The sequence below is a fragment of the Musa acuminata genome, chromosome BXJ2-1 (assembly GCF_036884655.1).
Source record: "Musa acuminata AAA Group cultivar baxijiao chromosome BXJ2-1, Cavendish_Baxijiao_AAA, whole genome shotgun sequence".
NCBI classification, from domain to species: domain Eukaryota; kingdom Viridiplantae; phylum Streptophyta; class Magnoliopsida; order Zingiberales; family Musaceae; genus Musa; species Musa acuminata.
In genome coordinates, this window is record NC_088338.1 from 6,349,998 (window position 1) to 6,371,035 (window position 21,038).

General features: G+C 41.2%; 2 protein-coding genes and 2 long non-coding RNA genes across 4 annotated transcripts; 3 read left to right on the forward strand and 1 right to left on the reverse strand.

Moving 5' to 3' along the window:
• Positions 1-4,934: 4,934 nt before the first annotated feature.
• LOC103994190 (uncharacterized) lies at positions 4,935-5,300 on the forward strand. The gene has a single exon (XM_009414519.2). The coding sequence runs from the start codon at positions 4,935-4,937 to the stop codon at positions 5,298-5,300; it is 366 nt and encodes a 121-aa protein (XP_009412794.1).
• Positions 5,301-5,424: 124 nt separating this feature from the next.
• LOC135598645 (uncharacterized) lies at positions 5,425-7,523 on the reverse strand. Its single transcript, XR_010481640.1, has 2 exons — positions 5,683-7,523; positions 5,425-5,613 (listed from the first exon to the last, which is right to left on the reverse strand). It is a non-coding gene; the product is annotated as an uncharacterized LOC135598645 (long non-coding RNA).
• Positions 7,524-9,561: 2,038 nt separating this feature from the next.
• Positions 9,562-12,115, forward strand: LOC135598646 (EIN3-binding F-box protein 1-like). Its single transcript, XM_065092762.1, has 2 exons — positions 9,562-9,952; positions 10,057-12,115. Exons 1-2 carry the CDS (start codon positions 9,928-9,930, stop codon positions 11,922-11,924), a joined length of 1,893 nt encoding a protein of 630 aa, XP_064948834.1. The 5' UTR covers positions 9,562-9,927; the 3' UTR covers positions 11,925-12,115.
• A 2,924-nt stretch (positions 12,116-15,039) lies between these two features.
• On the forward strand, positions 15,040-17,289 carry LOC108953653 (uncharacterized). Its single transcript, XR_001979511.2, has 2 exons — positions 15,040-15,716; positions 15,789-17,289. It is a non-coding gene; the product is annotated as an uncharacterized LOC108953653 (long non-coding RNA).
• Positions 17,290-21,038: the final 3,749 nt, after the last annotated feature.

The window sequence follows — 21,038 nt, forward strand, 5'->3', positions numbered from 1 at the left end:
TAAACACTATCAATTGATTTCATCATCAAAATTTGAGATTCAACAATCTCACCCTTTTTGATGATGACAACCAATTGATGACGGAGTTTAAACAAACTCCCCCTATCAATATGTCATATTGATAGAAACTTTAAAATCATAGTATTTCAACATTGCATGCAAAATGAGTATTGAAATAACCAATTGAAATAATCAATTTATCACATCATTGCATGCATCGTAAAATCATACATAATCAAAATATCCAATACATCATTCCATGCATGATCATCAACATAACTTCTCCTCATTGTCATCAACAAAAAGGAGAAGTGCAACTTCTAAGTGTTTAGATATAATTTTAAATTATTACATTATAAATATAATCTTAAGTTTTATCATCATGCAAGCAAGTAATTTTCTTTCTTCTCTTTTGAGAAGTGCAATTTTTGCTTCCTTGGCAAAGTGCAAGCTAGCAAAATTGTACATCATTTTACATGCAAGCTAGCAAAAATTTTAAGTTTTGCAAGTTTGTAAATTATCCTATATGTGCAAGTTAGCATGTTTTGCTTTTTGAGATAGGCAAGATAGCATTTCTTGGTGATGTTCAAGATAGCAAGTTCTACATCATGCAAGTTAGTGAATTTATATCATTTTAGAGTATGCAAGCTAGCAATTTTACATATATGAAAGTTAGCAAAATTTTACATCTTTTGATATATGCAAGATAGACTATTTTTGTATCTTCTTGAAATGTGTAACGTAGCAAACATTGCTTCTCTTGAGAATTGCAATATAGCACTTCTTGCTTCTCTTTTGAGATGAGCAAGTTTGCCTCTTTTCGTGATATGCACGCTAGTAATCATTTCTCCCCCTTTATCATTGGCAAAACGAGAAGAATAATAATATAATAATATAATTCATTTCTCTTTACTATAATCTTCAAATCATGACAAGGATAAATAATAAAGATGAAAAATCAAGTCATGAATATAAAAAAAAAAAATCATCATGAATATTTCATCATTGCATACATCATTATCATAAGTTGCAGTATTGCATGCATCATCATTCATAATTACATCAATATTCCAAGCATTATTTCAATCATAAAAAATGATAGATAAAGTCTAAAATTTGAGAAATTAATATCATGATTCAAAAATTATATAAGAATTTATGCATTTAGGAGCTCTAACATGTCTAAGTTTATCATTCAAGCTAGCAAATTTGGTTCTCTTGAAATGCTAGCTATTTTCTTTCCCCTTTTATCATTGTAAACAAGAAAGAAGAGAAGAACATAATGGTGTAAATGTTCAAGCCATCACAAAAATACAAAGGTGTCATATGAAAATCATGACATGAAAAATATTAATATCAAATCATGAATGCCACAAAACATGATTTATTTCAACAAATCTCTCTCTTTTTTTATAAATGATAAAAAGAAATATAATAGATCAAATGATATAATATCTTGATTCACGCATAAAAAATCTTAAGTTATAAATCTTGAAAAATCAAGATAAAACTCATTCAAATTTAAATCATCAAATCATCAAAATTACTTTCAAGATATTCAAAATAATATAAACAACTTTATCAATCTCTTAGTGAAAAAAAAATCGATAAGATAGAGAAAAAAAAATTTCAAGAAAAATACTTTTCTCTTTTTAGTTGTTTCAATTCATATGATTAATTTAATAGAAGTATGTCTTTTTCATTTATGTCAAATAAAAACATGCATCAACGTTTAAAATCAGAAAAAAAAAAAAACTTTCATTATGGCAAATATCGATAATCCATAAATCATAAAAATCATCATGCATAATTTTGAAATATAAATTCATTAAACATAATTTCAAATCATCATTATACATCATTAAATCATCAAATATGATTTCATTAATCATAAAATATTTTTAAATAAAATCGAAAAGTAATACGAAAATCATTAAGACACACATTAATGCTTCTTAAAAACATACGTAGGATTTATCTTAAGCATTAGATTTAAGTCTAATATTTTATTCATTTATCATAAAACATGTAATTTTCATGATCATTTTCTAAACTAATTTAAGAACAACCCATGAAATGCATCATGTAATTTCGAAATAAAGCAAATGAGTTTTGATTACCTTATCATCGAAAGTCGTTAAGGTGTAGTTTGCCACCTCGCCTTTGTTGGTTTGTTCTTCATCTTCGGATGAACTCGTTTCGTTCCAAGTCATTTTGAGTGCTCTCTTCTTCTTTATCAACTTCTTTTTAAGTTCATTTTTATTCTTTAATTCTTGTTTAATAAACTTTTTAAGTTTCATAGTGAGGAGTTCAAGTTCACCATCACTTAAGCTTTTGCTCAAGTAGTTTTCAATTGTTCTAAGTCTCAAATCTTTCATGTTCTTTGGAATGTTGTTCTCAAGCTCTTCACGAGCGTTGCAAGTCATCTTATAGGTCATTAGTGACCCGATAAATTCTTCGAGAGAAAATTTATTTAAGTCCTTGGCCTCTTGAATGACCGTTACTTTAGGGTCCCAACTCTTTGGAAGGGATCTCAATATTTTATTAACAAGTTCAAAATTTGAAAAACATTTGCTAAGAGCTTTGAAGCCATTGACGACATCCATAAAACGGGTGTACATGTCAACAATGGTTTCGCATGGCTTTATTCGAAATAGTTCAAAATCATGCATCAAAAGATTTATCTTATAATCCTTTACTCTACTAGCACATTCGTGTGTGATTTTAAGTGTATGTCAAATATCGAAAACTGTTTCATAAGTAAAAACATGATTAAACTCATTTTTGCTCAAGCCACTAGAGCATTCATTACTTTAGCATTCAAAGAAAATGTTTTCTCCAAATCATTCTATTCGTTCATTGGAGTATAAAACTTTTGAAAATTGTTTTCAACGATATTCCATAAGTTTAAATCTATAGAAAGCAAGAAAACTCTCATTCGAGTTTTTCAATAAGTGTAGTCCGTCTCATTGAACATGGGAGGACAAATAATGAAAAAGCCCCCTTGAAAGCCGAAAATAGTCATTTCTCTTGGGTGTTAAACCAAATGAGAAAAACTGTGGCTCTGATACCAACTGCTAGGAATAAGTCAGCACTAAGAGTGGGGGGTGGGTGAATTAGTGCAACTGATAAAAACGTCAGTTTTATAAAATCTTCGTCCGTTGAAAACCGATCTCGGAAATTGTTTAACTTTAAAGCGTTTGTAAGAATGTAATGAGCAAATAAAGTGAGGAAATCAGTTTGCAATATGAGAATTAAAAGCAGAACAAGAATGCAAACAGATTTATATTGGTTCGGTCGTCATGACCTACATCTACTCCATCGATTCCTCTTCCGTCGAGGCCACCGGCATTCATTGACGATCTTCTTTCAATGGGCGAAGATCAACTACCCTTTTACAATCATCTTCTCTTTTTCACAAGTTTAGGAGAGAACCTTTACACCCCCTTCACTCCTCTTTAAAACTATACTAATACTCAGAGCATTTAGATGAGTTTACACAAGATTATAGTAGCGTTTACTTTTTTTTCACTCTCTATTCATGTGTGAGTTAACCAGGGATGAGAGAGGTATTTACAGGCTTCAAGTTGATTCAAACTTGGAGCCTAAAAATGTCTCATCCTGGGTTTCCCGAGTACGGGTGATACCACCGCCTGCAGTACTAACACTTGGTGGTACCACCGCTTGGACTAGCGGTACCACTGCCTGACACAATCTCGGAGACTGTGTCACAACGGTGCCACATGTTGGGTCACTGTTTGGGCCTTTTCATTTGGCCCAACACAACTTAAACTTGGGTCCAATTGGCCCCTAATTGAGTTGGTCTAATTATATTCTAAACCGACTCAATTAAACTCTAAACTAACTCGATCTAGTCATAATCGATTATAAGCAAACCCTTTGTTGTCTGGCATATCATTGGTTCTTCCGACGCTTCGTCCGATCTTTCGACGCATCGTCCTCTCCTTCGACGTATTGCTCAATCAGCATGTTGCCTTCTCACAACATCTGATCTCCTTGGCGCAATATCCGATTTTCTTGGCCCGATGCTCGAATTCACGAACCGAAACCTTCTGCCGACACGTCGACCGATCCTCCGGCTCGACGTCCAATCTTCTGACATGTTTGCTCCGGCCCAACGTCTGATTCCTTCTACTTTAATCGATTTGCCTCTTCTGATCGAAGCTAGTCCTGCGTCAGTTAAATGCACGTTAGATAAATACTATCAATTGGTTTCATCACCAAAATCTAAGGTTCAACGCATTCCACGACTACACAATTACTCAAATATCTTTGTTCAAATACATATAAAAATATAAATATATTCTTAAATACACTCGTATATACTTTACAAATTATATATTATTTAAAATGTAATTATAACTATATATATATGTGTGTGTGCGTGTGCGCGCGCGCCTGTGACAAAGATAGGATTCGAATGTAACTAAGTTAGTTGATAAGTTGTTTAAATATTATGAGAAAAAAAAACTATGGTAGGCCCAAGCAATACATGTTATACTTGTCCTGTCATAAGATATTTAAATATTCTTTATGATTTTATTTGATTTAATAATGCGAGAGACGATGGTGGCAAATTGCAGATCGGATCAGGCAAGATTCGGGTTTAATATGGGTTGGGCTACAAATTAGTCGAACCCTACCCGAATCAGAGTCGGATTTAGATTTCTCCATCCTAGTTGAACTCAAATCCGACAACCCGATCGAACCAGTCGAGCCGTTGCGGTAAATAATGGAAACCACGTGCATCAACGGTGGTGACGCAGTCAAGATGGAATGATCATCATGATTCGCGATGCTCAAAGCACAGACTCACCTGGCGTGGGCCCTGTACCCGGTTCACCCAACAGGAAAGGAAGGCCGATTGCCGACCTCGAAGAGGGAAAGGCGTGCGGACTTCCGGGCCGCCTCGGATGCGCGCCGCCGTCTGTGCCCAAATCGCCCCCCGGCTCGTCCTCTTCCGCCCCTCTCCTCCTCGTCTTCGCTTCCCACTTCGCCAACATCGTCCTCCGCGGTTTCCGATCGTTTCTCCTTTTCCTCCTCCTCCTCCTCGTTCTTGTTCCACCATGGAATCTGCTAGGGTTGACAACGATGGCGATAAGGCGGAGAAGATGGAAGAGAAACCTAAGCCAGAGGCGGAACCCTCGCCTCCCGAGAAGCCGCTGCCCGGCGATTGCTGCGGGAGCGGATGCGTCCGATGCGTCTGGGATATCTATTACGAGGAGCTGGAGGCCTACAACCAGATGCTCGCCTCCCGATCCAAAGGTTCCCAATCCTAGCACCTCAACCTCTCTATTCCAGTGTCTCATCTCCATATTTAAGCTTGATTGATCCTGCCTTGTTCATGTTCTGTTGTCGAGACACCGGTGGAAGTTATTCTTTCCAACAATCTTGATTGATCTGTAATTGATATCGTCGATCGATCGAAGTAGTAGTATGTCGATCCTAATGACGTCGGTGGATGTTTCGATTGTGGTAACAATCGAGCGCTTCTTTTTTCCTCTGGAATCTCGTAGATGATTGCTATCGATCTCCTACTCCATTCTGTCGCAACCATGGTTGGGTGATTCTACTTGGCAAAATTGATTCGACCTATCACGAAGAAAAGATTTATCGAGTGTTTCTATTCAATTCAATCCTAACAGACAAAAGCACAAACACCTATCATGCAAGTCGAGGCGTCAATCCAACTCGACGGCCAACACAGCACCAACCACAGCTGACCAAAGCCAAAGCGTCGACGATCGGCGCCCTCTCCCCGTCACCCTTGCCGAGCAGCGAGGCGAGGTTAGCGCAGCGTCGCAATCGTTCCTTGTCAGAGAGAACGCGATGTATTTGGTCTCAGCGCTATCTGACATTTCTGGTCGACCTCCTCGGTGCTGTTGTCGGTTCTGAGAGGGATGTGGTGTCCCTCCTGAAACGGAGGGAGTAGGCTTCAAGTCGAACACCCATTTGCATAACGCTCCCTGTTACTGATGCCAACAACATCACACTCCGCTTCTGCTTCTGCGAATTCCTCCGATCAATATCTTGTGTTCCCTTCCCTGTTTGTTAGTCATCCCCCCTCGCTCATAACCGTCGTAGGCCGCTCGCTCCACGAAATCGTTGCCAAACGTATGCTGGAATGAACCGATCGATCGAGGTGGTAGCGAACCACATTTCGATTAGGCCCGCCCTTTTGGCACGATCGAGAACGACCACAAATCACGTCGATGAAATGGACCGGATTGGCTCGCTCGGTATTCGCGGAACATGGTGGGCACACCGGTGAGGTGTTGCTGTCATCGAACGAGTTAAATGTGCCAAACCATCATCTAATGGCATTCGAAATGTCCAAAAACGCCCAGAAATCTAGCATGATCTATTTCCGACTCAAATTGTCGTAATCAGAATATAATTTCATGACAGAAAAGGAAGAAATTTTACTAACCATTAATTCAAGTAAAATGTGGTTTATAAGGACTCGGAAATGAACCGAGACAGTCGTACTGAGGCATCAAGAACATATCAGCTTCAGCCTTTTGTCTTGTTGCCGTGGCCAGGATTAGGCGCATCGGCAGATGTGTGAGCGATGTGGTCTCCCGGACTGAAAGGAGCATTTGGATCTTTGATGCCTTCTGTGGTCATAAAATAGGTTGCAATGTGCCACACGAGTTCCATTGCAACTGTGAACATTGATCTTTTGCAGTGGGGGAGCAACGTGAAACGTTCAACTATGACCATGCTGAATGAAATTGGCTCATGCGAAATTAAAATGAGCAAGAAATATTCTTCGACTTGATCACCAAATCATGTCATCGTTAAACCAGTCTTAATGACTAGAGAGAGAGAGAGAGAGAGAGGGAAGGATTCTCTTGGAATTAACACTTTCCAAACCCAGCACAAACACCCACCCGGAGTCAGGGACTCGTTCAAGCCCTGAAGCAAAGGTGAAAGTGGTGGTGGTAATTGACGGTGGCGGCAACCTGGTTGCAGTCGCGGTCGATGATGCTCTGGATGCGGCGGAAGTACTTGACGTGGCAGGGGATGGTGATCGCCCCCTGGTGGTCGAAGCCGTACTCCTCCTCGGCCTCCTTGAGTAGCCGCACGAAGAGCGGGTGGCTCAGGTACTCCACCGGCACCACGAACCGCTGCGGCTGCTCCCCCTCCCCGCCCACCCTAATCCCCATCCACCCCTTCCGGATCCCCTCCTCCTCCTCCCCCCTCCGCCTCCCGTGCCCCGCCATGATCTTATGCGGCAAGTGCAGGTGCATCCCCACCCACGTATATCCAGAGAGAGAGAAAGAGCAACAGAGAGCGAGGAGCAAAGCCGAACCCAAATCCAAACCGGATCGATCCGAACAAGGGAAGATTAAGAGACGAGGAGTCGCGCACTCAGCCGTATGCTCGCCATTTCGAAGAAGGATAACGCAAACCACAACCACAGAGAAGAAGAGAAAGGGCGGTGGGTCGTATTAATAGCTCATATGAAACGAGACGAACGCAGTCTCGCCTTATATCGGTTTTACGCATCTATCCTTTTTCAACCTTCGAAGTATCGTCTTTGCCCCCGTATCTTTTAGAGGGGTACTTATAACGGGTCGGATCCTATTAGGATCCGAATGATTTAAATGCTTGGTCTCGAACGATGCAGTTATCGGATTCATGACGTGTCATCCCGCACGTGCCAAGGGGATGACAGCGGTCCAGGAGGACTTTGCGTCACGTGTGAGAAAGGGGTGAAGCATACCATCTCTTCTGTCTCTCTCTCTCTCTCTCTCTCTCTCTCTCTATATATATATATATATATATATATAATATTTTGTATATATATAAATTTCTATGACAGCCGAAGCCTTCAAATGAGGTCGTGCCAAATCGAAGAGAGGATGCAGACGGTGGACGGGAATCACACCATATCACATCACATCACGTCGCGGGTCTCATCACACTCATTACTAGAAACCACCAAAGCAATCGAAGTGTCTCCATGTGCAGCGACGCATACGGCTCCCCAAAGTTCCTGTTTTGTAGAGGCATCGGTAGGTACGTGTACGTACCAGATCTCCGTAGCCTTCCCGTATCATGCTGTGTTGGAAGCTTACAACAGTCTCTTCTAACTCGTCTCAGCCGTCCATTTAATTTAAATAAAATATATTAATATAGTTTTTTCTATAATTAAGATTTGACATGTGAAGTCAATTAATGTAAAGGAAATATTATATTATTAAATTATCAAATACCGTATAATTGATGATGGTTATGAGGCTTTAACATTATATAAAACAATCTTTTTACGAATGTTTTCATATTGTTTTATAAACAAATTTCACCCATAATTAGCAAAATAATGACAATTATTTGTAGAACACATCTTCTTTGTAATCTTTTACAAGAGTAAAATAAGAGATATGAATATATATATATTCCTCTCACTAGTAATAATTAAAAATCATATTAATCGTGACAAATTATTAATAATTCTAGTTTAAAAAAAAACTTAAATATCTAAAATGTTTTAATTATCAATCCAATATGTTGGCATTCCTATCAGAGAAAAAGATAAGTATTCTTTAGTTAGGTAAAGAAAAAACCAAGTGTTCTTGGTCTTCAGCTTTACTGTGACGTGAGGCGGCTCCAAGCTTGAGTGCTTAGCCTCGGTTTCCAGCTTCTCATCAACCCGTAGCTGCTACAACTTTGTTTGTGTGGTTAGAACACAGATGCAAGATTGTTTGACCTCATGCCCTGAGGAATGCACTGCACATGTCCAAGTTATCTTCCAAGCTTTCCCATGTCCTTTTTAGAACATGTCGATCACTGAAATCATATATGGCTGCTCCAGTTTCTTCCTCGACCGGATCAAGATCCAGCTAACCAAAGGGGGTAGGTGTCTTCCAACATGGATCTCCTTTCCCTCTTCCGGTTCTTCCCCTTTTGCACCTTTGAAAGACATAGTTGGATTGAGCTGGCGAACTCACTACTTTCTATGGGCTGTTAAACCTTTAAGACTTGCCATTGGTTGCTGTTGTTCATTGAATCCGGTTGGTGTTACTGTCATGCATGGACATTGACGATAAGAAAAGGTCTTCGTCTGCGTAATCTAACCTCGATTTTTAGTGTCAACTTGGAAGAGCCCATGTCATTGTTCATCCTACTTTTGCTTGCACCAAAACCCCTACCCATGGCAGAAATGCTTCCTGTTCTTTCTCTTAGCCTTTGTTTGCCAGAAGAAGGCAAGCATACAACCCCCTCCTGCTTGGTGACAGCAAAGTAGCATGAACACTAACATGAACTCTTACTAGTTCACGTTCAAAATCCAGGATAGATTTTGCACACGCAGACGTGCACTTCAGTAGGATTCAATGAACGGGAATCACAAATGACAAGATTTAAAAGTGTAAGTCTTGCCAACTCTAGCCAACGATGTCTCTCAAAGTGCATGCATGAATAAGATAAAGGGCATTACCGGAGAAGGGAAGGGAGATCCCGTGGATCTTAATCGAGATAGGAATCAGCTGAGCTAATTTTTGTGGTCATTTGGCGCGGTGGTGAGGTCTGTTCTCGACCAAAAGGCCATTCTGGAGGAAGAATACAGCCAATTTGGGTGAGACACGTTTCAGAATGGGGAAGGAGATGGTTGATGGAGGGCTGTCGCGTGGGTTCGGCGTCTACGACTAGTAGGGCACACAGATTCGTTGAACCACAATAGAAGAATGACAGATTTGGACTGATTTGTGGCACTTCCGGTCAGGTGAATGGAATGTGGTATGCGTCGGCCATTGGCTTTCCTAACGCCCATTGCCTCAATGTTCCGTCCCCTGTTCCTTCTACGGTTCTCTACCCCCATCCTCCTCCAGAGACGTGCGCCTGCCCGAGCACCTCGTCCTCTCCTCTTCCTCCCTCGATCCTAAGAGTTGCTTCTGAGCCATGTGCATCCTACTTGAATCTCAAGGTAAGGTTTTCCTCGTCCTGTCGAACTCTGTATGGTGGTCAACGATGAGGTCGTCGCTTGTTTTGGCTGAACAGCAAGAGACCTACGTATTTCTTGTCTTACAGTTGAAGGGAGTTGCGGTGACATGGGTGATTCGCATCGACGACCGGGAAAGCGAAGGAAGATAGGGTCGCCTGCGAAGGAGAGCAGAGATGATCGAGCCCTGTGCCAGGATCTTATCGACGATCTGCCGGACGAATGCCTCTTGCTTATCTTTAGTTTGCTTCCGGCTCCGAGAGATCGCTGTCGCTGCGCTGCGGTGTCGAGGAAATGGTTGGCGCTGCAGGCCTCGATGCGAAGGTCTGAGTTCGGAGCCAACGCCGTGCTTCTACCGGAAGCGAGGCAAGAGATGTCCAGATGCATCAAGGGGAGTGAGGCAAATGACTGGAGGCTGGCAGCCATGGCCATTGGGATCGACGCATGTGAGGTTTTGACCCATCTATCCGTGATGGAGACGCTTCCATCTTGTCCTCTTCGTCCTCTGCAACATGCGGGGAATCATCGTCACATCTCGGACGTCGGCCTCTTCGTCATCGCACAGGCTTGCACTGACCTACGATCTCTCGCTTTACACAACTGCATCAAAGTAAGCGACCGAGGCCTCGCGGCGATCGCACAGAACTGCAGCGCGCTGAAGAACCTGGAGCTGAGCAATGCATTCTCGGTGACCGACCGTGGCCTGATGCTTATCGCGTCCGGATGCCCGAACCTGGCATCGTTGAGGCTCACCGCATGTCCGAGCGTCACCGATCGCTCGCTGGTGGCTTTCTCCAGGCATTCCACTCTGCTCAACTCGTTCGCCGTCGCCCAGTGTCCTCTCATCACCGACCACGGGATCCTCTCCATCGTCGTCCTGCAAACCAAGCTAGAGACCCTCAAGATCTCGTCGATGAAGTTAGGCGACAAGGTTGTCCAAGCAATCGCATGCCACCGCAAGGAAATCAAGCTGTTGTCTCTGGAGAAAGTGTGGGGTTCATCGGTGATAGGCTACAGTTGGATCGCAGAGGCGAGCGGTCTCAGGGCCCTCTCGCTCGACGCTTGCGCGGGGTTGACGGACGGATGCTTCGTGAGGGCATCACCATCCATCAGCTTCGCCGGCCTCACGAAGGTTTCGTTGAAGAGCTGCCCGTCGCTCACAGATTTAAGTCTGCTGGCGCTCACGAAACTAGCGGTCAAACTGGAGAATCTGCACCTGGAAAACTTCAGGGGAGTTTTCAGCTACAGAGGCCTTGTGTTTGCTCTGGAGAACTGCAGTCATACCTTGAAGGAGCTAAATCTAGTCAATTGCGGCTTCTATGGCCATGGAACAGAGCAGCAAGAGGGCGAGCCCTGTTTTCTTCTTCCTCAACGATGCCCGGCGCTGCAGACCGTGAAGTTGGAAGAGTGCGAGGGGCTCGGAGACGGCTTCGTCATCTGGGTCGGGCAGGCTTGCAAGAGCGTCACAGACGTCAGCTTCGTGCGCATGGGCTCGATCACCGACCGAGGCATAACCTCCTTCCTGAAGCAGCTCAAGGGGTGGAACGAGATCACGAGGGTGGACCTGAGCGGGTGCACCCGGCTGGGCGACCGGAGCGTATGGGCGGTGACGAGGGAGTGCAAGGGGAGGCTGAGGTCGCTGGCGCTGAAGGGGTGCGGGCGCGTGACGGACCGCGGGGCGTCGGTGATCACGAGGCGGTGCGGCAGGCTGGTGGAGCTGGACCTGGGCGGTTGCAACATCGGCGACGAGGCCGTGGAGAAGCTGGTGGAGGGGGACCCCTCCGACCTCGAGTCACTCTCGCTCGCCGGCTGCGCCGAAATCACGGACCGGACGCTCCAAGCACTGGACGAGTACGGCGGCCTTTGCCTGAACCGGCTGAACCTAACCGGTTGCCCGAGACTTAGCCGGTCCAGGATCCATCTCATCAAGCCGTACATCGACGAAGTCGAGTATTGAGGAGGGAGCCCAATATTTTCCGCATGGACCGGCCGCGTTTTTCCGGTTCAGGTTTAGTGACCGGGAGTTGGTTTTCTGGGGTCATTTTGGGCAAAATAACTGACGAATGTGTGACGGCACTATCGACTCGGGGAGTTCACCATTTGTATGCTTATGCAAATAAATGATTAGATAGAGGAAGGTTTAATTGAGATAAATGCCTATTTTCTCACATCAAAACGGATAGCCATCAATAACAGAGTTCAAACACGTTGACACGTTACGGATCGCTGTGGGCCCAAAAAGTCAACCTGACACGTCGGTCAAAAAGATGGTCCCACGATCATGCTGACTTAGGTGTCGGCACGAGCTCCACTAATCCCTGCATTTCTATATATTTAAATATTTAAGGATATTTGTCAAACATACCTCCGACGTATTCTTTGAAGGGTCATACGTCGAATTACTGTGTCTCCTCGACACATGCGCTGTGATGAGCTCAAAAGTCCGGTCTAGTTAGGATCTAAATTATTGATGTGTTGACAATCAAATCCGATTCAATAATACCATAATTCTTAGTGTTGTTATATAGTCATTAATGATCAAATTAAAAAAATAAACTAAAATTAGAGCTATTCTAACTAATCATATCATTTGCTGATCACATAATAAATTAACTTCGATTCTATCAAAATTCATTCAACTTGATAGCATTAGGCTGTTCTAATCCAATTACCGATGGGACCGTGGAGGGACAAACATACGACCATTGTCAAGTAGGGTGTTGAACTCGAGCCATTGGATGCTCAAATTAAGAGCAAAGTAGAAAGTAGAGTTATAAATGAATAATAACTAATATCGATAACAATAAATTAATGGGTCTATATAGTAAACTAGGCTCAAGTATTTTTTCTATAGTATAAGTGAAATGTTCTCTCTCCAATTCATTATTATTGTTGGGTGTATCATGTCATCTAGATTTCGTGCTCCATACCGAGTTGATAATCACGCGATGAGCTATAATTGAGAGGTGAGTTCTCTCCTCACCACGGATGTTTGAACTCGTTCTCAAGTTAAATTAGGTTTGATCCGTATCAATATATCTATTAATACCTCATATCAGTTCTAACTCGAGCCAAGTCAAAGCCAAATTGTCACGGAACACAAGCAATGTGAAACGATGAACATAAGATAGTACCTAAAAAGTTCATCCTCTTCATTCAAGAGCACCTGCTGCAGCATTCCATGACTTGAACTGATTGTCTTTGGGCTCGAATAACTCATAGAAATTCGAAATCCATATTTAATAGGCTGCGTGAAATATTATCATTTAATTAAATTTATCTAAATCTTACGTCATCCTTATAAAACTGGTTACTTTTGATAAATAAAATATTTAATAGGCTCGAGGAATTCTTTGCTATAAGTATATCGTAAGATTTTACTCTTTTGGAACTCTAAAATATGTCTTTTTATTATTTCTCTCTCCCGGGAGCTAAGGGTTAAGGTAACGATTTTATTATTTTATAACTCATGAGCTTCAAAAACTATAGTAAAGACATCATGAGCTTCAAAAAGTATTTTTTAGAGTAAAGACAACTTGGTGGACTTATGAGCCCTTTATTTTCCTACCACTCAACCAATGTAAAACTAAATATCCTTATCAATGCTTCATCCCACAGGGGAGTCAAGAGCTCATGACTCTTCTTTTATCACCAATAGGATAAGTCAATATTTGGTCATCATTGATGCGACCCCGTAGACTCACAAAAAATTATCCACTTTGGGTGGTGGGTAGACTTGCATAGTTTTACCCTTTCGGAGCTCGTGAGCTCCAAAATACGCCTCCGAGGGCGAGGGTAAGGATAACTCGATAAACTTATGAGCCCTTGGTTTTCCTACTCCTCGACTGATGTAGGACTAAATGTCCTTATCAGTGCTCCCTCCCGTAAGGGAGCTTAGGGCTCAAGGACTTCCTTCCAGAAGTCAACATTTGGTCAGTCATTAATGTGACCCCGTAGGGGGTCATGAAGAATTATTCACTTTGGGCAGTAGACATACTCGCATGGTTTTACCCTTTTGAAGCTCGTGAGCTCAACGTCTCCGAGAGTAAGGGTGATTCGGTGAACTTATAAGCCATTGGTTCCTTTGCTCCTCAACCAATATGGAACTAAATATCTTTATCAGTGCTCTCTGCCATAGGGGAGCTTAGGGCTCAAGGTTGTCCTTCTAGCGCCAATATGATAAATCAATATTTGGTCATCATTGATGCAACCCCGTAAGCTCATGAGAAATTGTCTACTTTAGGTGGTGGACACACTTCTCATGGTTTTGTTCTTTCATGAGCTTCAAAAAAACGTCTTTGAGGGTAAGGGTGACCCAACAAACTTATGAACTCTTGGTTCCCCTACTTTTCAACTAATGTGAGAACTAAATATTCTTATCAGTGCTCCCTCTTGTAAGGGAGCCAAGGGCTTAGGATTCTTCGCCTAGCATTAATTTGATAAGTTAATATTTAGTCGGTCATTGGTGTAACATCGACAAGAAATTAATCGCCTTTGACGATGAGTGTACCCACATGATTTTATCTTTTAGGAGATCATGAACTCCACAAAGCGCCTATAAGGATAAGAGTAACCCGATGAACTTATGAACCGTTGGTTCTCCTACTCTTAATTAATATAAATTAAATATTCTTATCACATATTGAAAGTAAAAAAAAAATCCAAATAATTCGTGAGAAAACTTCGTTCACTTATAAAGACAATCATAAGTCCATTGCTAAAGACCATCATTTGAATCGTTAATCGATGATCAATCCGGTTCGAATCATCGATTCAATTTCGGTTCCGACTCATTCGATCAAGATGGTCGGAAGTTGACGAGAGGCGTAACAACGCAGTGGCCGATAGATAGGGTTTGCTCCACATGCGGTGCAGTCAGTGCAGTGCAGTCATAAAGAAACATAAAACCTGAGCTGCACTGCGTGTACCAAATATAAAGAATCCACAGCACAAAAGTGGTGGCCAGTAAGTCTTCTTCTGTCGTACGCCTCGGTCTGCGCAACTCAACCACTCCATCCAAATCTGATGTTTTACATCTCCCATCTCCCTCCGAAACCCCCGTCCTTGTCGTCCATACGCAATTAGTCCATGAATACAGCGAGGGTTTGTGAACACGGTGGCAGCAGTTTCGAGGCCACGGTCATGGCAGTGGGAATTCATTACAGGAGGATGGCTCACCGGCGTCACGTGCAGAGGGTCGGAGAGAGAGAGGGGAGGAATGGGTGCATGGTTTCGTGGTCATTTCTGAGGACTGACTGCCCAGCTGTAGGGCCGCGGTCTGCCGCTCGGTCTCGTCTTTTACTCCATCTCTTTCCACACATACGCCTCCTCTCTTTATTTCTGTTGCTGTTCCTTTGTTCATGGCAGACCCACACCCCACTACTCTCTCTCATCTCTTATTCCGGGAGAGGGTAATCATTTCCTTCATCATCACCTCCTATTGCTGCCTCAGCTTGACTGCCCTCCCTTCCCCCATGAAAGGAGGCGGAAGTGTTGGGGGAGAGAGGAGGAGGAGGAGGCGGCGGCAAAGGCTGGATGACCCGGGAAAGGGAAGGACATGCAGCTCAAGGAGAAGGAAAAAAGGAAGCTTTATCCTTGAGGGGAATGTTGTCTGGCTCGAGGTCCTTCGTTTCTCTTACAGATTATGCAGATCTATGTGAAGAGATCTCGGACCAGGCTTCATTCCCCCCAACGATCGCTTCCGTCTCTCCACCTCTCGATCCCCGGCACCGATCGTTCGATCGACTTGGTTGCGTTTCTATCTTCGGCTCCCCTCTTCTCTTACTGTGGCTGACACCTTTTCTTTCTTCTCGTTGAGCAGATAGATTGGCGTAATGATGGGGGTTTACGACTGTCTTTCTTTCTTTCGCGACCTTCTTGTCCAGATTTCATCCTGACATGAGGCCAAAAAGCTTTCATCATGACCTCCTCCGAGGGGTTTCTCGTGTCTGCCTTCCTCCTTGCTCCCTGCGAATCTGCATGCTGAGTTACCTGCAAGATTTCCAGGTCAACTGAGTTCAGATCTCTTTTTCTCCCTTTTTCTTGGGGGCACGTTTCAGCTCATCTCTTCTCTTCTTTTCTCGTGCTTGTTTGCCGGAACTGTTTAGGGTTCCTAAGATTATCTCTATCTGTGGTTACAAGTTACTCTGCCACTGCCATGATAGCTACAATATGGCTTATCTCTTATCTACATCATGCTTTCCTCTTAGCACACTAGAAGAATCTTTGGACATGGAAGCATATGGTGCCCCTTCCATTTTGATACACAGGTGATTAGGGCACAGTTGCTGGAAATATGAGATTAGTTGATGGCATTTGCCTTCTTGAAACCCCCCCTTTATCCTTATATGGCAGTACATGTTTCTGCCTATATATTGCCTTGTTGAAACCTGAATCCACTACATGTATGTGTTGTCGTCGTCGTCGTCGTCGTCTTTGACATACGCATGTTGACTTCACGTCATATTTATTCCCATAAATCTACAAGTGCAAACCTGCTCGATATCTTCTTTGATGGAAACAAGATGCACGATCACATGAACAGCAGTTGTCATTGCCATTCCCATTGCCTAGTTTGCTTGTGCAGCTGAAGGAGGAAAGGCATAGGCGCAGCATGAATCTGGAAACACGTGTGTGGGAAAGGTGGCCATGCGAATGAGGTACGGAGGGATGGGAGAGGCAGAGAGGGGGCTCAGACCACAGCTTAGGGTTTCGTTCGCACACAGGAGGCAGAGATGGCAGCTTTCGATTCGGAGACTCCCACACGGAACCAGAAAACCTCAGCCTTTCACTCCCAATACTTTTCTTTCGGTAACCGTCACTTCCATTCTTCATCCGAGCTTGCATCCTCTTCTTGTTCCTTTCATCTAGGTTATGAATGTTAAACAGACTCATACATTTCTCTCTCTCTCTCTCTCTCTCTCTCTCTCTCTCTCTTATAGATAGAGATGGATTTTGAATGTTTTGTTGAAGGTCAACTTAAGCTTTTGTGCGAATCGATGATGTTTGACTTTGATTTTGGGGTTCCATGAAGAGAAGAGCATTGGAAATGATGGACTCTCCTACCTTTCTTTCTCATCTTCCTTGGCGTGGATCAGATCATTCGCCACCTCCTCAGGTTCATGATATTGAAGTAGCGTTGCGAGGATTCCTCACCGCTGAAGTAATTAATGCATGTTATATGGGTTCCTAAGAGTACTATTTCTTCTCTTATTCTTGTATGTTTGAGTTGAAATATCATTTTATTGCTCTCCTGTTGTACTACGATGTAGACTATACCTTAGCCAAATCTTTTTGCATTGATGGATAGTTTTATTGCAACATTTTTCATGCAGAAAATGTGATTTCAATCACTGCATTTCCACATGATCTACTTAGTGATGGTAGATCGAGTTCAAATATGGTGATGAATCGCATTGCACTCTGTCATTACCTTCTTACAGGTTTAAATGGTAGAAGATTCATATAGTCGATTCTAAATAATTGAAACTTAAGATTTCATTGTTATTGTTGTTATTGTCCGACAAGTCGATATGTGGTGATTGATGGAATTGGTATGTGATTTAAGTTCTTTGAGGGATTAGCATCACTTAATTAAGATTATGATAATTTAATATAATTTTTAATATAGAAATAATTCTTATAATACGATGGAGCTATAAAATATTTGGAAAAGGATTAAAAAATATATGATAAAAGTATGATGGTTTTTGCATGATCTTATTATTGATACAATAAGCAATTTCCATGGAAGTTCCACAAATGGATCCTAATTAGTTATATCTTACTACATAAAACTCTTTGAGATCTTCAATCTTTTACTCAATTAATGAGACACTAAATGTTCGTTTGGGAACATAAATGTATATGGAGGGTTTAATATTTTTTTTAATCTTATATAATCTTAATGTTGCATTGGAAATGCTCAAATGATGCAACCTTATAGTAGATTTTAAAAGTATCATATGATTTTATTTAAAAAATTAAATATATCAATTTATTTATTTATTTATATGAAAATACATTTTATTTATTGTATATTTGGGCCATAAGAAAATTTACAAGATTACATACATACATATATTTATTTATTTTACTTATTAATTTAAATAAAAAATAATTATTTATTTTTTTTTGAATAAATATTAAAAATATTAGAAGGGTAACTTTGTTATAAAATATTTAATAAAATTTTAAATTATAATCTATTATTTATCAAGCATTTCATAACTTTACATTCACTCGAATCTCTGTTTTCAATTATATATTAAAAATATAAATACATGAGTTATTAAAGATAAGATTGTATTTATTATATATGGTGCTCCTCGTCCCTCCTCCTATATATGGATGTAGCAATGTTGTATGCCCTCTTAGATCTCAAGTGGCATCTCTAAGTGGGACTAAATATGCTGAGTTATCCGCAAACAAGACTACAAGAGTGAGCTATCCGGTCGACAAGTCACCTATTTAAAGTTGAGGCAACACGTCGATCAACCTCTTATACCAAATCTTGTTATGATGGCAGCTTTCCGGCTTCCTGCCATGAGAGATCCTCGCTACAGCCCCATCGAATGCGTCTTAGTCACCTTAATTCACACGCAATCATCGATAGAGCTACGTGTGGTTTCTAAACGTTGAGGTGCTACAGTATAGTATAACATTGAGAAATATAAAAAGAAAAGAGAAACTAAAGCTATTTAATATATATTGATATATGCAGGAATGTTTGAGGTGTCTCTGAGATAGAAATAATAATTTCTCGAGGTGTCACCTGCATGAAGACTGAGGTCGGGAGGAGTTTTTCGATCTGATCTCTTCGATATTTAGGTTAGTAATTCGAGGTCCTCGAGTTCGAGTAGTTCAGAAAAAATTATTTGCATCGGGTTTAAGAGAGTTTGTTTATAATTTAGAAGACGAAAAGAAAGTTTGTGATTGTCTTCCAAAAAAGAGAAGAGAGTTTTTTATTACTTTCTTTGATACGTAGACGGATATTAGTAACCATGTATCAATTGATAGTAGATTTCTTATTACTCATAATAATATTTTTGTTGGGGAAAAAATCCTCTAGATAATTTAAAAAATTAATTATAAAATATAAATAAAAATAATCGATATAAGACTTATGTGGTTGGACTCTCCGGCCTAAGTAAGATCAAGTTATTCAGATAATTAGATAATAAATAAAAAAATATAATCTCGAAATCCCATAGGCCTAAAAGCATCATAGTTTTTTTTTTCTTTTTTTTTTCTTGTCTCCCCTCTCATCATCAAGACATTAAGATTTTGACCACATAAATCCTAATCGATAAATGATTATTTACATATTCATAATCCTTGGAACAATTTAGTGATGAAAACATTATTCTACCGAATTTATTCCAAGAGATCTGAGCCTAGCAAAGCATATGCTTCATCCTCGAAGAAGAGATTGCCATGCGTGTAGCTAATTCATTTGGCCACATGCATCGATCGTTCATAAACTCTTTAGTCATCATTAATTGCGACATCTTTACACACGAATTCCTTATCATATTTGTTACCTCTTTCTTGATTGATTAAATGGAAAGTAGCTCAAGTGTCATTGTCAGCACACTAAACGTTAGTGCCTGAAATGATCGACGCTGATGTGATATTTGGTATGTCAAAAGTCTCACCATTCATTGCCACACGCAACTCTTGTCATTGTTTAATCGGAAGCAAATCGAGCTTCGGTCAATTTTATCATTTGTGTTAGGTTTCCAAGCCATTAATTGTTTTATATAATCGGAAATCGAAATCGCATGTATTTTATACTTAAAATAAGTGATTATATGATTGTGTTGTCATATATTTGACGTATTATAATCGTCTCCACTTTAATTTTTATTGCATGTATGAGTTTTGATACGGTCTATTTTGGGCTCGAGACACGCCACATGCAAGTCAGAAGCACACGCCAAGTCAAAACTATACGCCATGTCAAAATTCGTACTAAGGCGTTGTTCGACATGTCTCGTCCCGAGAACCCGGGGTGGCGTCATCTGATGTTGCTCTGCGTGTCCCAAGATAACGGACTGTCAGAAGTGTCGTCTCAACTCTCAAAGGTCAACGGCTACATCGGACCCGCACGCAACAAACCCTCGTACAATAGTATAAAAGCCCCCGGCCGGCATTCAGCCAGAGGGGAACAAAAGAAAAATAATCGATTCTATTACTGACTTACACGTCGGAGGGGTCACAGTTGGGAATCACTCGACGATGGTCATTTTTGCAAGCGAACAACCACCCGCGAGTGACGAGCGTCTCGACCCAGGGGACGCAATCCACCGTGCAAAGGAGGGAAGTCAATCGGCCCTGATCCCGACCAGCACGCCAACCAGCACCCCTTCCCGAGGGCGTAACCACCTCATCATCCAGCTCACTTCACAGGAAGCTCCCGACATTGACCCGTGGACCTAGCCATGCTGACTCATCAGCCACGACATATCTGTTCGCTAACAAGTTTACATATCTCCATTAACAATTTTGATAAGTATTACCGATAAAGAACATATTAAGACTAATATCTAATGTCACAAAGATTATGCATGATATGATGACATCAATCGATAGTTCATTCATTAAATAGGAAAGTATTCACTCGATTAAATATATATGATCCGACAAAAAATTTCTAAAATCAGGACCAAAATAGTGTAAGAAGTCCACCTCAGGACACAATAATCTCTCTCTCGATCATATAAAATGGTAATTTCTTGCACATCATATCAATCCTAACTTGAGCATTAAGAATCACTTCGACATTAGCGTTACAAGATCTTCATTCATCGCGTCAGATAAAAAAAATATTCTCTTGAATTTGTATCTTCCCAAAAAATTCAACTAGATTAGATAAATCGTAATATATCGAGCTGATGATTATTAATGCACATTTTTTTGGTCTTCTATTAAGTTTTTATGAGGGGTAAGAATTAAAGCAAGCAAATATATTTACTTATAAAAAATCTTCAATTCTTTCGGACTTGTCGAACAGTGCTAGTGAGGAGAGTTATTTAGTCCGAGGAACACATATGTGATGTTCTTTTTATAC